Raw genomic sequence first — 13,530 nt, forward strand, 5'->3', positions numbered from 1 at the left:
CTTTCTTATCCATTCATCTGCTGATGTTCATGGGCATCAGTTCTTGTGGAAAAGTTTGGATGTTCTGTCAATCACATAGAGTTGCTTGCAGAATTTAGTGTACATGTGCATTTTTTTCTGAGAAGATTCTTAGATTTTAGTAGATTTGCCAAAGATCTTTGTTTTTTTTAGGTTTTATTTTTTACTTTAAATTTTTATAAATTGAGGTATAGTTGACATAATATGTAAGTTAGGTCTTCCCCTGTGACTCAGTGGTAAAGAATCCAGTGCAGGAGACAGAGGCTTGATCCCTGTGTGGGAAGATTCTATGGAGAAGGAAATGACAACCCACTCCAGTATCCTTCCCTGAAAAATCCCATGGACAGAGGAATATGGTGGATTACAGTCAATGGGATTGCAGAAGAGTTGGACATGACTTAATGATTAACCAACAATTATGTAAGTTCAGTTCAGTTCAGTGGCTCAGTTGTGTCCGATTCTTTGCGACCCCATGAACTGCAGCACTCCAGGCCTCCCTGTCCATTACCAACTCCCGGAGTCCACCCAAGTATACAATACAGTGATTCACAATTTTTAAAGGTTATACTTCATTTATAGTTATTATACAGAATTGCAAAAGAGTTTTTGACGCTAAAAGTTTAAGAGCTGCTGTTATAATGAAATCTTGTTTTCGTTCTAATATTGTTTTGTTGATTTATATATAAGACCAAAATGCAGAATGGTTATGGTCCCCAAAAAACCTGTTTGCAGATTGAACTTTTACAAATTGAAGCCCTTTAGAAATTTATTTAATGTAATTTTAGATTGTTGTATAGTTGTCAGTTGTTTTTAAGCCTGCATTATATTTCATCTGTTCTTTTCCATACTCTTCAGATATTACTAAACTGTGTCCAGAGGGATTTGTCTTTTTATGATTTTGTTATAATTTGAGTAATTTTCTCTTAATTCATTAGACATTTTTAGACTTGAGGGATTTAGTGTAGTCTTTTTTTAATCTTGTTATCTTGTATCATCTTTGTCAAATATTCAATATGTATATTGAAGATGAGAGTATAAATTTCTCAAATTTATGAGAGAAAGTGTCTTTTCATTTGTAAATCAAGTTATTGGTAATGATTTTACAAATGTCAAAGTTATTTTTACTTGAGTATTTTTGAAGTACAGTCTCCAAAATTAATTTTTTCATTGCCTTTTAGGTAAAAGGATTGCCATATCAACTCACTGAAGAAGTAGCCTCACTATCTTTGTCTTTTAAACTGCATCAACAATGAAGTGATGATATCTGAGAACAAATGAACACTTGCCAACTAACTGTCATCACACGTTCAAGTGATTGTAGAAGCAGAAACAAGCTGCAACAGACCATGTGTCAGTTAGTATAGAGAGAATGCTTTTTTCAGGTACTGTGTATTTAGAAACAGTTTTAGCATAGCACGTTTAAATTATATTTATGTCAAATGAAATAAAAATGAGTGAAGCCCCCAGATTCTTTGTTGGACCTGAAGATACAGAAATAAACGCTGGAAATTATCGACACTTCTTCCACCATGCAGATGAAGATGAGGAGGAGGAAGATGAGTCTGTAAGTGTTTGCTTGAAGACCAATCAGCTTTTTACTGATCACTGTGAAGGGGAATTGATACCATTGTCTTAAACAGGGAAGATTTTTTTTTTTCCCAACATTGAATTTGGAAATTTTTAAACTGAAAAAACGTACTGTGTTTCATTAGTAACACTATTGACTCTATAGTGCTTCAGGAAGACAATTAGAGGTCACATTTCTAAGTTGTTTCATAATGACTATTTTAGTATCTTTCAGTGGTAAGCCTAGTATAACACAGGGCTGGGGAGAAAAAGTGACAAGGAGAAAGAGTAATCAGGGCCATAAGTGAAAAGAGTTCCGGAGAAGGCAATGGCACCCCACTCCCGTACTCTTGCCTGGAAAATCCCATGGACGGAGGAGCCTAGTGGGCTGCAGTCCATGGGGTCTCTAAGAGTTGGACACGACTGAGCAACTTCACTTTCACTTTTCACTTTCATGCATTGCAGAAGGAATTGGCAACCCACTCCAGTGTTCTTGCCTGGAGAATCCCAGGGACGGGGGAGCCTGGTGGGCTGCCATCTATGGGGTCGCACAGAGTCGGACACGACTGACGTGACTTAGCAGGAGCAGCAGAAGTACATAACAAATATATCAAGAATAAAGGTCCTAAAGAAGACAGCTTAACCCAGTTCATTAAGTTTGCCATGTTGTTAACACAAGTGGTGCTTATTAAACTGAAGATATCCCTATTAACTATTCAGAAGTCTAAACTGTGTAGCTAGGAGAAACTGCCTCAAGAATCTATGGGAGTTTGTATGTGTATAAACCATACCAAATCTTTAATAAACATTTATTATGTTTATTTTGCTATAGTTAGCTCAACATTTTTATTGCTCATCATTTTTGTCCCTTGACATGTACAGAACTGATTTAAAATACAAACTTAAAATATGTTTTTCTTATATTCCCAATTGAAAAGAGAATTTCGTTTTAAAACAAAAATGTGTTATACTTGATTTAAGTAGTAAAAATGTACTAAAAATAGTTATTAGATGACTTCAAATATTGTCATAGTTATTTAATAACAGCTTTCACGGTGCAGTTACACATATTTGAAATGCAAAATCAGGCTGTCACCCGTTTAAAATCTATCCCACCCCACATCTCACCCCTAGGAAAAAAGCGATGATTTTCAAACTTCATATCAGCTAAAACTTCTTCATCTAAAGTCTGATGTAGAAGTCCAGTAACATAAAAGCAGAGCTTCTCTGACTGACTTACACTGGAAAGTACTATTGATTCTGCCTCTGCTACCCTTACCTCTTTGTTAGAGTTCTTCTGAGCACATTGAGAATAGCACTGGTAAATCATGTCGAGTCTTCTTCCATATAAGGACTTTTATTTCTCCTATGTCTAGAACTGCACTTGTCTGTCTTCTCTTCTACCTTTTGTGTTTCAGCAATATCAGATTATTTCCCACATACTCCATCTTGTCCTGTGCCTCTCTACTATTTTAAGTACTCCTTGACCTCTATGAAATGTCTCTCCTTTTTGGATACCTTGTGAATGATTTTTTATTCTTCAAAACCGCAGATTTCGTGTTGTTCGTTCTTTCCCCTCTCCTTGGCTCTTTTTCCCGTGAGGAACTTGAATGTTTCTTCATCAGTACTACTTCTATACTTTGACGTCTATACTTCTGTTATCGTTATGAACTGTATTACTATGTTCCCTGTTAGATTCAAAGTGCTTGAAGACAGGTAGTTCCTATATATATAACTCTTCAGTGTTTAGTCTTCTTGGAAGACTGGTATTAAGTAAACTGAGTTCACATTGGTGGTGCATAGTTGTTACTTCTGAGGAGCTTGATTTGGTTCATTTGACCAATAGGTTGAGGAAATGATATGTTCTGTTCTGTTTTTAAGATATCAGAGATGTTAGGTTGAGTACTCTTGTTGACTGGGGAAGTCTACATTAGGAACATCATAATGAGATGTGCCAAGGCTTTTGATCAGGAAAGAATTGAAGAACATAAAAGTGAATAATCAGAGAGTGAAAGCAGATCCTAGGGAGGTTAGGATTTACAGTCTTTGGTAACATCAAATCCAGTACCAATTTTGAACTCTAAATTTCATGAGTGAGAGGAGGCAATAAACCAAACAGTGCTAAGCATGAAGAACAATTCATGTGTTATCCAGTGTTACTTTTAGATTTATAATAAGAAAATCTAGTGAAATACTTTTGAGCCCAGATTATAATGTCATATGAAATACAGAAGAGAGAAGACCTGAAATGGAATGCAAAGCAAAGACCTTAGGATGAATCTTGAATAATTATAGAACCTCATAAGTTGTTTCTGTATTCTGCATTTTAAATTTCAGGCTGAATCATGGCATTTGAGCTGTCGCAAGGGTGCCGGAGATGAGCAACACTGTAAACTAGTTATGTTGAGTATGAAGATTGGGGTGTCAAGCGCATAGACACCTCTGTTTAGCAGTGTGGCTTTCTCTAGAATTTCCTTTTAAGTTTTCATTGGTGATCAACATACATTCAATTTACAAAAGTAGTTTAACACTGCATAGCTTTGTAATGAGAACTTCTTATTTTAGGGAAGAGAGTTCTTTATCTCTCTCCCATTGTCCTTTTTATTTTAGGCCTTACTTGCTCTGTTTTGGTGTGAAGAAGGCAAATAAATGCCTGAGCCACTTAAAGAAGTATTTAAGTTTGAAAACTAAATGAAAATTGTAGTCATGTTCTGAAACTCAAAAAAAAATTTTCCAGACCTTTGTATAAACCTATTTTTTTGTAACAACAATATAATCTTGAAAAAGGTCTGTTTGGTTAATTTGTCACTTCTATTGATTCATTGCATGCTTTATCTACTGCTGAGAGAGATTTAAGATAGCTGTACTTTGGAGATGTTATCAAGTCAACCTTATTTTTGTTTTCTTTTTGTTTTAGCCTCCGGAAAGGCAGATTGTGGTTGGAATATGTTCCATGGCAAAGAAATCCAAATCCAAACCAATGAAGGAAATTCTCGAACGGATCTCCTTATTTAAATATATCACAGTAGTAGTATTTGAAGAGGATGTTATTTTGAATGAACCAGTGGAAAATTGGCCCTTGTGTGATTGTCTTATTTCTTTTCATTCTAAAGGTATTAAAAAAACAGGGAGGGAAACCTCTTCATTCTCTCTGACTATAAAACTAATAGATAAAATAGAAAAATAAAATTAAACTCACCTAGTCTCACAGATAAGTGATATTAACATTTTGATATATTTCCAGTCTTTTTTCTGTGTTTATTTTTTAAAAACACATTTAATGTTATAATGTATTTGTAATTTTATATTTAATTTTTAACCTAATTACATCAAGCAGGTTTCTCCTTTTATCTCATTCGTCAAAAAAGCTAGTTTTTCATGGTATGATCATGTATCATCCTGTGGATGTAATATATTATGCTTAACCAATATCCTAAAAGTAAGATGGTTTTCCAGTTTTTACTATTAAAAATAGGGTTGTGATGAACTTTTGAATGTTTATCTTTGTTTGCAACTCTTAAGTTTCTTGGAATAAATTACTGATTTTTGAGTATTATAAACCAATATGTTTTACCATACAGAAAATGATCTATCATTTCTCCTATACTTATTCATACTTTCTCTCTTAAGAACATAATATTTGAATTTTTATTTTGTTTGCTGTTTTTTATAAATCACACTGAAATATCAATTAAGCTTAAGTATTACTTCATAGTTTGGGCTTCCCTGGCGGCTCTGATGGTAAATAATCCGCCTGCAATTCCAGAGACCCGGGTTCGATCCCTGGGTTGGGAAGATCTCCTGGAGAAGGGAATGGCAACCCACTCTAGTACTCTGGCCTGGAGAATCCCATGGACAGAGGAGCCTGGTGGGCTACAGTCCATCAGTCGCAGAGTCAGACAAAGTGTAATCAAAAGTTATTAAGTGTATATCTGAAAATTTATAACCAAAGAATCTGAGTTTTCACTTAGAACTCTAAAATATATGCACTCATATAATAAATGTATTCACATTAAATCATTTTTGTTACCAAACTATGTGACCTCCAGTTGTGTTAAAGTTTCACTGTAGTTAGGTGTTTAAAAAGCATTGCCTTTAGCAATAAGGGGATGCAGCAGGTTAAAACTGTATTCCCGTAGAGGAGATATGTATCGATTTTCATTATTTCATGTAGAAGCCAAAGCCCTGGTCTTTACATACTGAAGATACTCATTTCAGAGAATCTTAAAAGTTTGCTTAACCTGGAGGGTAAGGTGTTCTTCCCTTACTATCACATGGTTCTTCATATTTATTAAGTAAAAATTAGTTATTTGCTTATAAAATCTAGCTGCTACCTAAGGTCATATCCCGTATGATGTCTCTTTAATAGCAGCAAAAGCAGGGTAATGACTATATAGGGTTTTCTTATTTCCTGAATTCTGTTAGAAGGCTTCAAACCGTAGACATTGTGATACCTTTACAGTAAGTGATGAATTCTTAGTCATAAAACTGGAAGGGTCTATGATTTGTGGCCAAGTGATTGTTGGTATAGAATATTTAAATGTTAATTTAGAAATAAATTTTTTTTTAACCATAGTTTTGTTTTTTTTTAACTTCAGGTTTAACACTTCCTCTCTTATTAACTATTCTGATAATGCTACAAAATCGTGTCTTCACAGATACACTGCAGCAGACTATAGTTAAATACTGTGTGTGCCTGCTGGCTGTCACCCTTTGCCTTAGAAAAGACATGTATTAAAATATTGTTACTTAGGGAATAATAAGTTAACATTTACTGAATATTTATTATGCCAGATACTGTAATAAATGTTTCATATGGACTATTTTATTTGATTTCCCAAAGACCTTTCTAGGTAAGACTGTTAGAATATTCCTTTACAGCTGGGAATTGGAGACTTAGAGATGTGAAATAAACTTGCCCAAGGTCACACAGCTAATGAAAGATAGAGTTAGGATTTGAACCCTAGTTTATGCTTTTAACTTCTCGTATCCTGCCATTCTTAATCATACATGTTGATGAATAGAATTGGAGTCTTTTAGTGTTAATACAGAAAGTGAAGTATAACCATTAAAATAATTTAAAATCTCTTACTATATCTGCTTTTTGATTTTTCATTGTAATTAGTAATTTTACCAAAGTCTAGAAATTTTAAGAACTTAATTTCTGGTGTGTTAACATTGACCTAGTATCAATAACAGCAAGCATGTTCTCATATATTTTATATTTAGAGCATGTCTGTTGAATATAAATTAATTTTTTCTTTTGCTGTTTTTAAAGATGCCTCAGTTTTTGAAATATCAGCTAATTTGTGTGTATAGCATCAAAATATCTTTAGTGAGGAGTCACATAAACTTTTTAAAAAAGACCACCAGATGATTGTAATGCAATTGTGTTATTTATGTATAGATTTCTGTTTGTGTATGAGGTAGTCTTACCTTCTATCAGCTGACTTTGAAGCATCAACTAAACATATCAGTACTCTAAATGGAGTTACATAACTACTGGCTTGCTGTGCCTTACCAATCAAATTAAGAACAAATAAGATTTATTTAATAGTACAAGATAAATCAAGTTTTATGTATTTATTATTCTGTGTCTTATAAAGAACAGCTATATGCATAATGAAATTAGTCTTTTATGGGATGTGGCATAAATTAAAGTTGATTAAGTTAGAGATGTCAACTTATCTTGAGATTGTGCAGAATATGTTAATAATATGTATTCTTAGGATTTCCACTGGACAAAGCAGTTGCCTATGCCAAACTCAGGAATCCATTTGTAATCAATGACTTGAATATGCAGTATCTCATACAAGATAGGTGAGTGGTTAAGTTGGCTGAAGTAAGGGAGGAAAATCAACATTTATTTAGTATCTACCTAAGCTGGCATGGTACCAATGCTTTTATATATATATATATATGTAAATTTGTGGTATCCTTGAAATAATATTTAGTAATAAATATTTGTATCCAGTTTTATAGATGAAGAAACTATGGTAAAGTGGAACCATTTTGAGAAATATGTTGCTATGTATCTTAGCAATTCATTTAACAGATCACAAGCATAGATATTTAAGAGAAATTGTAAAATACAAATGTATATATTGCATTTAATTGATGCTATTAATGGCTACCCTTATAATTTCACTAGAGTTCTATTTTATTCTGTGTTAGCATTACAGTAAGAGGTTATATATAAGAAAATGCTATATAAAGTATAAGATCTTATAATTTTTTTCTATTTTTTTCCTTTCTTAGCAATATTATTAATATCTGAAATTTTATAACATTTTTCTGAGGTTCTCATATTAATAGATGTCTCTATATTACAAATGTAAATATATGTGGGAGTGCATATATATGTGTGTGTGTATGTCTGTGTCTCCATTCATTTTGAGAAATTTAGAAAATAAAATGAAGAAAGGCATTTAATTTAACCCTGCCACTGCATCTACCATGTTTTTTCATATAGAAAGCAATACATACATGCACTCACATTTTACAGAATTAGAATCAGTGTTTTCTTTAAAGACCATAAACATTTTTCCGTGTCATTGAATATTCTTTGAATATAAGATTTTTAATACTTTAGGTGATAGTTTGTCACTGTGATATAGCAACTTTAATTAGCTGTTTCTGTTTTATACATTTACATTCCCTCTTTTAAAAATTAGTATTTTAATATGCTGCAGAAAGTTTTGTGCATACACTTTTATTCTAATATTACTGAATATTTCCCTAGAATACATTTCTTCAATATTTTAAATGACATTTCTTTACTTATAAAGAAAGACTATATACATGACTTTTTAGTGGTAGAAAAGTAGTAATATACTTTATGAATAGTACAGTAATATACTTATCATGAAACATTAGCAAAACAATAAGGGTATTCTCTTTTTCCTTCAGGAGAGAAGTGTATAGTATTCTTCAAGCTGAAGGTATTTTGCTTCCTCGTTATGCAATTTTGAACCGTGACCCAAATAATCCTAAAGGTAAGAGTAAGAGATTTTAAACAATCTCTCTTTTAAAAGTCTCTTACCAAAGACTTCTGAGCCACTCTCCTCTATAATTAAATAGAATTTAAACTACTTATGCATTCTATTCAATTTTTTTAAAATGATCCAAATAGGCAATTAAATTTCAATTAAAATGGGACATTATGAGCTAGAAGGCTAACTATAACTAGGAAGTGTATATCATATATTTATTGGGTTCATATTTGATATATCTGAGAATCATAAGGAAGAATTTTTACATACTTAATAAATTTGTATTGATTGGGGTAAGTGAGTGTATAACAGTTGAATTAAGTGTTAGAAACTTCATGCTAGTATGCCACAACTAAACTTCTAATGAGTAAGAATTTTGAAATATTAATATTTTAAAGCACCTTTTGCTTCATTTTCCTGCTTATTAACAGCATAGCATGTAAGTTACACATAGTGTAAAAGGGCAAGATAAATGCTTATTTGTTTTAATATTGAATGTTCTGATAACAGTATTTTGGGGAATTTTAGTGACCATATTGTACATTAGAGCAACTTTGATTAAAACCCAGATACCAGCATTATAGCAGGTCCATTAGGTTTTTGAAGAATATAGTTCCTTATGTCATCATAGATAATAAATGCTGGTATACATTTGCATAAATATTTTTAATTAAAATCAAATCAAGGACTCCCCTGGTAGTCCATTGGTAAATAATCCCCCTGCCAACGCAGGAGTCAAGGGCTTGATCCCCGGTACGGGAAGGTTCCACGTGCCACAGAGCTACTAAGCCTGTGTGCCGCAACTCCTGAGCCCAGACACTGCAACTGCCGAAGCCCACACACCCAGAGCCGTGCTCCGCCACAGGAGAAGCCAGCTGAGAGAGGAGGCCCGCGTGTGGCCAAAGACCCGGCGCAGCCACACACACACAAATCAGTGCATCTTCCACAGTTAGGTTTCTCTGTAACCTCTGTTCTAGAGAACAAGTCCTCAATAATAATATTGTGGTTATATTATATCTAGGTACTAAGCAGTATGTAACTTTTTTCTTGCTATTATGTTTGATTTATAGAATGCAATCTGATTGAAGGGGAAGATCATGTAGAAGTAAATGGGGAAGTTTTCCAAAAGCCATTTGTAGAAAAGCCTGTCAGTGCAGAAGATCACAATGTTTACATTTATTATCCAACCTCTGCTGGTGGTGGAAGTCAAAGACTTTTTCGAAAGGTAAACTTTAGTTAGCCTAGTGACTACTGTTCTTTATACATTGTTGCATAAATTTTACTAAAAGTAATCAAGTATTTAGTAAAACTATGTTTAAGAATGTATCATTGAGAGATAAATTAATGTCATCATTTGTTAGAGAAAAAAGGCATCATTTTAGTTATTAAATTTACATACAAAATACCAAGAAAGTTATTAGGTCTTCTTTCTGCCTTCCATTTATGAATCTATCATATGAGAATTTCAGGTAAAGATCAGCATTTTTTTAGAAAAATGGCCTACAAATGAATAGTTCCTAGAAAAAATAATACCAATGGTCTTTCAAATACATGAAAGTATGCTCAAAATTGCACCCATAAAAAAAGAGTAAATCAAGTCTAAAAGATAATGACATTAAATTACTTTTTGAATCAGCAAGATCAAAAAGATTGAGGTAGTTGGGAAACGAGCATAAGCCCAGACGTTGTTATCGCAATATTTCTTCTAAAATATAACTTAGCAGTATGTCAGTATTAAACCCTGGAGAAGGAGATGGCAACCCACTCCAGTATTCTTGCCGGGAGAATCCCATTGACGGAGGAGACTGGGGGACTACAGTCCACGGGGTCGCAAAGAGTCGGACACGACTGAGCGACTTCACTCATTAACTCACTCAGTATTAAAAGTGCACATGTGGGTTCGATCGGTAGTGGGAGCGGAGAGCGGACCCCAGAGAGCCCTGAGCAGCCCCGCTGCCGCCGCCCGCCTAGTTACCATCACACCCCGGGAGGAGCCGCAGCTGCCGCAGCCGGCCCCAGTCACCATCACCGCAACTATGAGCAGCGAGGCCGAGACCCAGCAGCCGCCCGCGCCCCCCCTGCCCCCCCCGCCCTCAGCACTGCCGACACCAAGCCCGGCACGACGGGGAGCGGAGGCCTCACATTGGCCGCGCCTGCCGGCGGGGACAAGAAGATCATCGCAACAAAGGTTTTGGGATCAGTTAAATGGTTCAATGTAAGAAACGGATATGGTTTCATCAACAGGAATGACACCAAGGAAGATGTATTTGTACACCAGACTGCCATAAAGAAGAATAACCCCAGGAAGTACCTTCACAGTGTAGGAGATGGAGAGACTGGAGTTTGATGTTGTTGAAGGAGAAAAGGGTGCGGAGGCAGCAAATGTTACAGGCCCTGGTGGAGTTCCAGTGCAAGGCAGTAAATACGCAGCAGACCGTAACCATTATAGACGCTATCCACGTCGCAGGGGTCCTCCACGTCGCAGGGGTCCTCCACGCAATTACCAGCAGAATTACCAGAATAGTGAGAGTGGGGAAAAGAATGAGGGATCAGAGAGCACTCCCGAAGGCCAGGCCCAACAGTGCCGGCCCTACCGCAGGCGGAGGTTCCCACTTGACTACATGCGGAGGGAGACCCTACGGCGTCGGGCGTCGGGCGTCGACCACAGTACTCCAACCCTCCTGTGCAGGGAGAAGTAATGGAGGGCGCTGACAACCAGGGTGCTGGAGAACAAGGTAGACCAGTGAGACAGAATATGTATCGGGGCTACAGACCACGATTCCGCAGGGGTCCTCCTCGTCAAAGACAGCCCAGAGAGGACGGCAATGAAGAAGATAAGGAAAACCAAGGAGATGAGACCCAAGGTCAGCAGCCACCTCAACGTCGGTACCGCCGCAACTTCAATTACCGACGCAGATGCCCAGAAAACCCTAAACCACAAGATGGCAAAGAGACAAAAGCAGCGATCCACCAGCTGAAAATTCGTCTGCTCCTGAGGCTGAGCAGGGCAGGGCTGAGTAAATACCTGCTTACCATCTCCTACCATCATCTGGTTTAGTCATCCAACAACAAGAAATGAATATGAAATTCCAGCAATAAGAAATGAACAAAAGATTGGAGCTGAAGACCTTAAGTGCTTGCTTTTTGCCTGTTGACCAGATAACTAGAACTATCTGCATTATCTATGCAGCATGGGGTTTTTATTGTTTTTACCTAAAGACGTCTCTTTTTGGTAATGACAAATGTGTTTTTAAAAAACAAACAAAAAACCTGTTTTTTCTCAATACACCTTTAAAGGTTTTTAAATTGTTTCATATCTGGTCAAGTTGAGATTTTTAAGAACCTCATTTTTAATTTGTAATAAAAGTTTACAGCTTGATTAAAAAAAAAAAGTCAACAAACTGCAAGCACCTGTTAATAAAGGTCTTAAAAAAAAAAAGTGCACATGTACTCATAAGCAGTCATGGAAATGCAAAGCAGCAACACACCGAGGTACGTGTTCTACGTCCATTAGGATGGTAAATATTAAGTCTGACAATACCGAGTTGTAGATAATTATAGAGAAGTGGGCGCACCTACATATTACTGGAGAGACTCTAATTAATTAAAAATGGTTTTTAAAAGGTTTTGGCATTATTTTGTAAGTTGAATGTGAGCGTATTCTATCACTAGTGGTTTCACTTTGAGTATATGCCATAGAACACTCCTGCACATACTTGTCACAGGAATATTTAAAAGAACGTTTGAAGCAACATTGCTTTACTAGCTAAACCTTAGAAAACAGCCTAGATATATATTATAGGCAAATGAATGAATTACTGAATATTTATACAGAGGAAAATTCTATAGTAATGACAAAGCAGAGTTACCTTCAGCAATATGGTTGAATCTTAGAAACACTGTTCTAAGTGTTCATTGTATTTTTATGCTATTTAAGTTATAGCAGGAAATAATGTAGTGTCAACTACATAATGTGTTGTTAAATATTTGTAGACTAAAAAAAATTTTTGGAATATCAATGATAGAAATAAATGGTAAAAGAGAATATTTTATAAAGAGGAGAATAATTTGGTTTTTACATTGATAGACTTCTTTTATTTTCAGATTGGCAGTAGGAGTAGTGTTTACTCCCCAGAAAGCAATGTACGAAAAACAGGCTCATATATATATGAAGAGTTTATGCCTACAGATGGTACTGATGTTAAGGTAGGATTAAAGTATATTTTAAGTTTGTATTTTGAGTTTACCAGTGCTATCAGAAAAAGAGTTTACAATAGCTTCTGTTGTTGTTGTTGTTTAGTTGTTAAGTCATGTCCGGCTCTTTGGCAACTCCATGGACTGTAGCCTGCCAGGCATTTCTGTCAGTGGGATTTTCCAGGGAAGAACACTGGAATGGGTTGCCATTTCCTGCATGGCAGGCAGACACTTTACCGCTGAGCTATATGGGAAGTCCATTTAGTTAGCTATCTCTGACCTCTATTTTGTTTCTCTTTCTTCATAACTAGAGATTCTTAATCTATTTACATTATGAACGTCTTTGGCAATCTAAGCCTATGGAGCCTTCTTATAGAATAATATTCTTCCGTGCTTAGAATAAACCACACAGGATTACAGTGGAGACAAATTTTATTGAAATAAAGTTAATCAAAATATTTAAAAATCAATCCAAAATATAGTGGGTTAGTCTAATAACCACCACAGTTTCTAAGCATCAGTCAGTGTAAAAAATGTTTAGACAGCTTTGACAACTGTAATGTGATTACAAAAAAATAGGTGTGATTTGTCTTGGTGATTAATAAGGTCTTAATTGCTTTATGTTTAGCCACTCTGTGTCTAACTTGTCTGTACAGTCGCTAAGTTGTGTCCAACTCTTAGCGACACCATGGACTGCAGCACACCAGGCTCCTCTGTCCTTTACCATTTCCTGGAATTTGCTCAAATTCATGTCCATTGA

At 35.5% G+C, this 13,530-nt stretch overlaps 1 protein-coding gene and 1 pseudogene across 7 annotated transcripts in view; both read left to right on the forward strand.

Moving 5' to 3' along the window:
* Positions 1–13,530, forward strand: part of PPIP5K2 (diphosphoinositol pentakisphosphate kinase 2) — an 83,890-nt gene that overhangs the window by 7,145 nt on the left and 63,215 nt on the right. For all 7 annotated transcript variants that reach the window (XM_055565665.1, XM_055565700.1, XM_055565657.1 and 4 more), the window contains exons 2-7: positions 1,197–1,582; positions 4,502–4,697; positions 7,314–7,404; positions 8,494–8,579; positions 9,647–9,801; positions 12,681–12,782. In XM_055565665.1, coding sequence (XP_055421640.1) covers positions 1,451–1,582; positions 4,502–4,697; positions 7,314–7,404; positions 8,494–8,579; positions 9,647–9,801; positions 12,681–12,782 — 762 coding nt within the window. In that variant the 5' untranslated portion in view covers positions 1,197–1,450. The remainder of the gene's footprint in view (positions 1–1,196; positions 1,583–4,501; positions 4,698–7,313; positions 7,405–8,493; positions 8,580–9,646; positions 9,802–12,680; positions 12,783–13,530) is intronic.
* LOC129640416 (Y-box-binding protein 1-like) lies at positions 9,829–12,666 on the forward strand (annotated as a pseudogene).

The sequence above is a fragment of the Bubalus kerabau genome, chromosome 1 (genome assembly GCF_029407905.1).
Source record: "Bubalus kerabau isolate K-KA32 ecotype Philippines breed swamp buffalo chromosome 1, PCC_UOA_SB_1v2, whole genome shotgun sequence".
In the NCBI taxonomy this organism is placed as follows: Eukaryota; Metazoa; Chordata; class Mammalia; order Artiodactyla; family Bovidae; genus Bubalus; species Bubalus kerabau.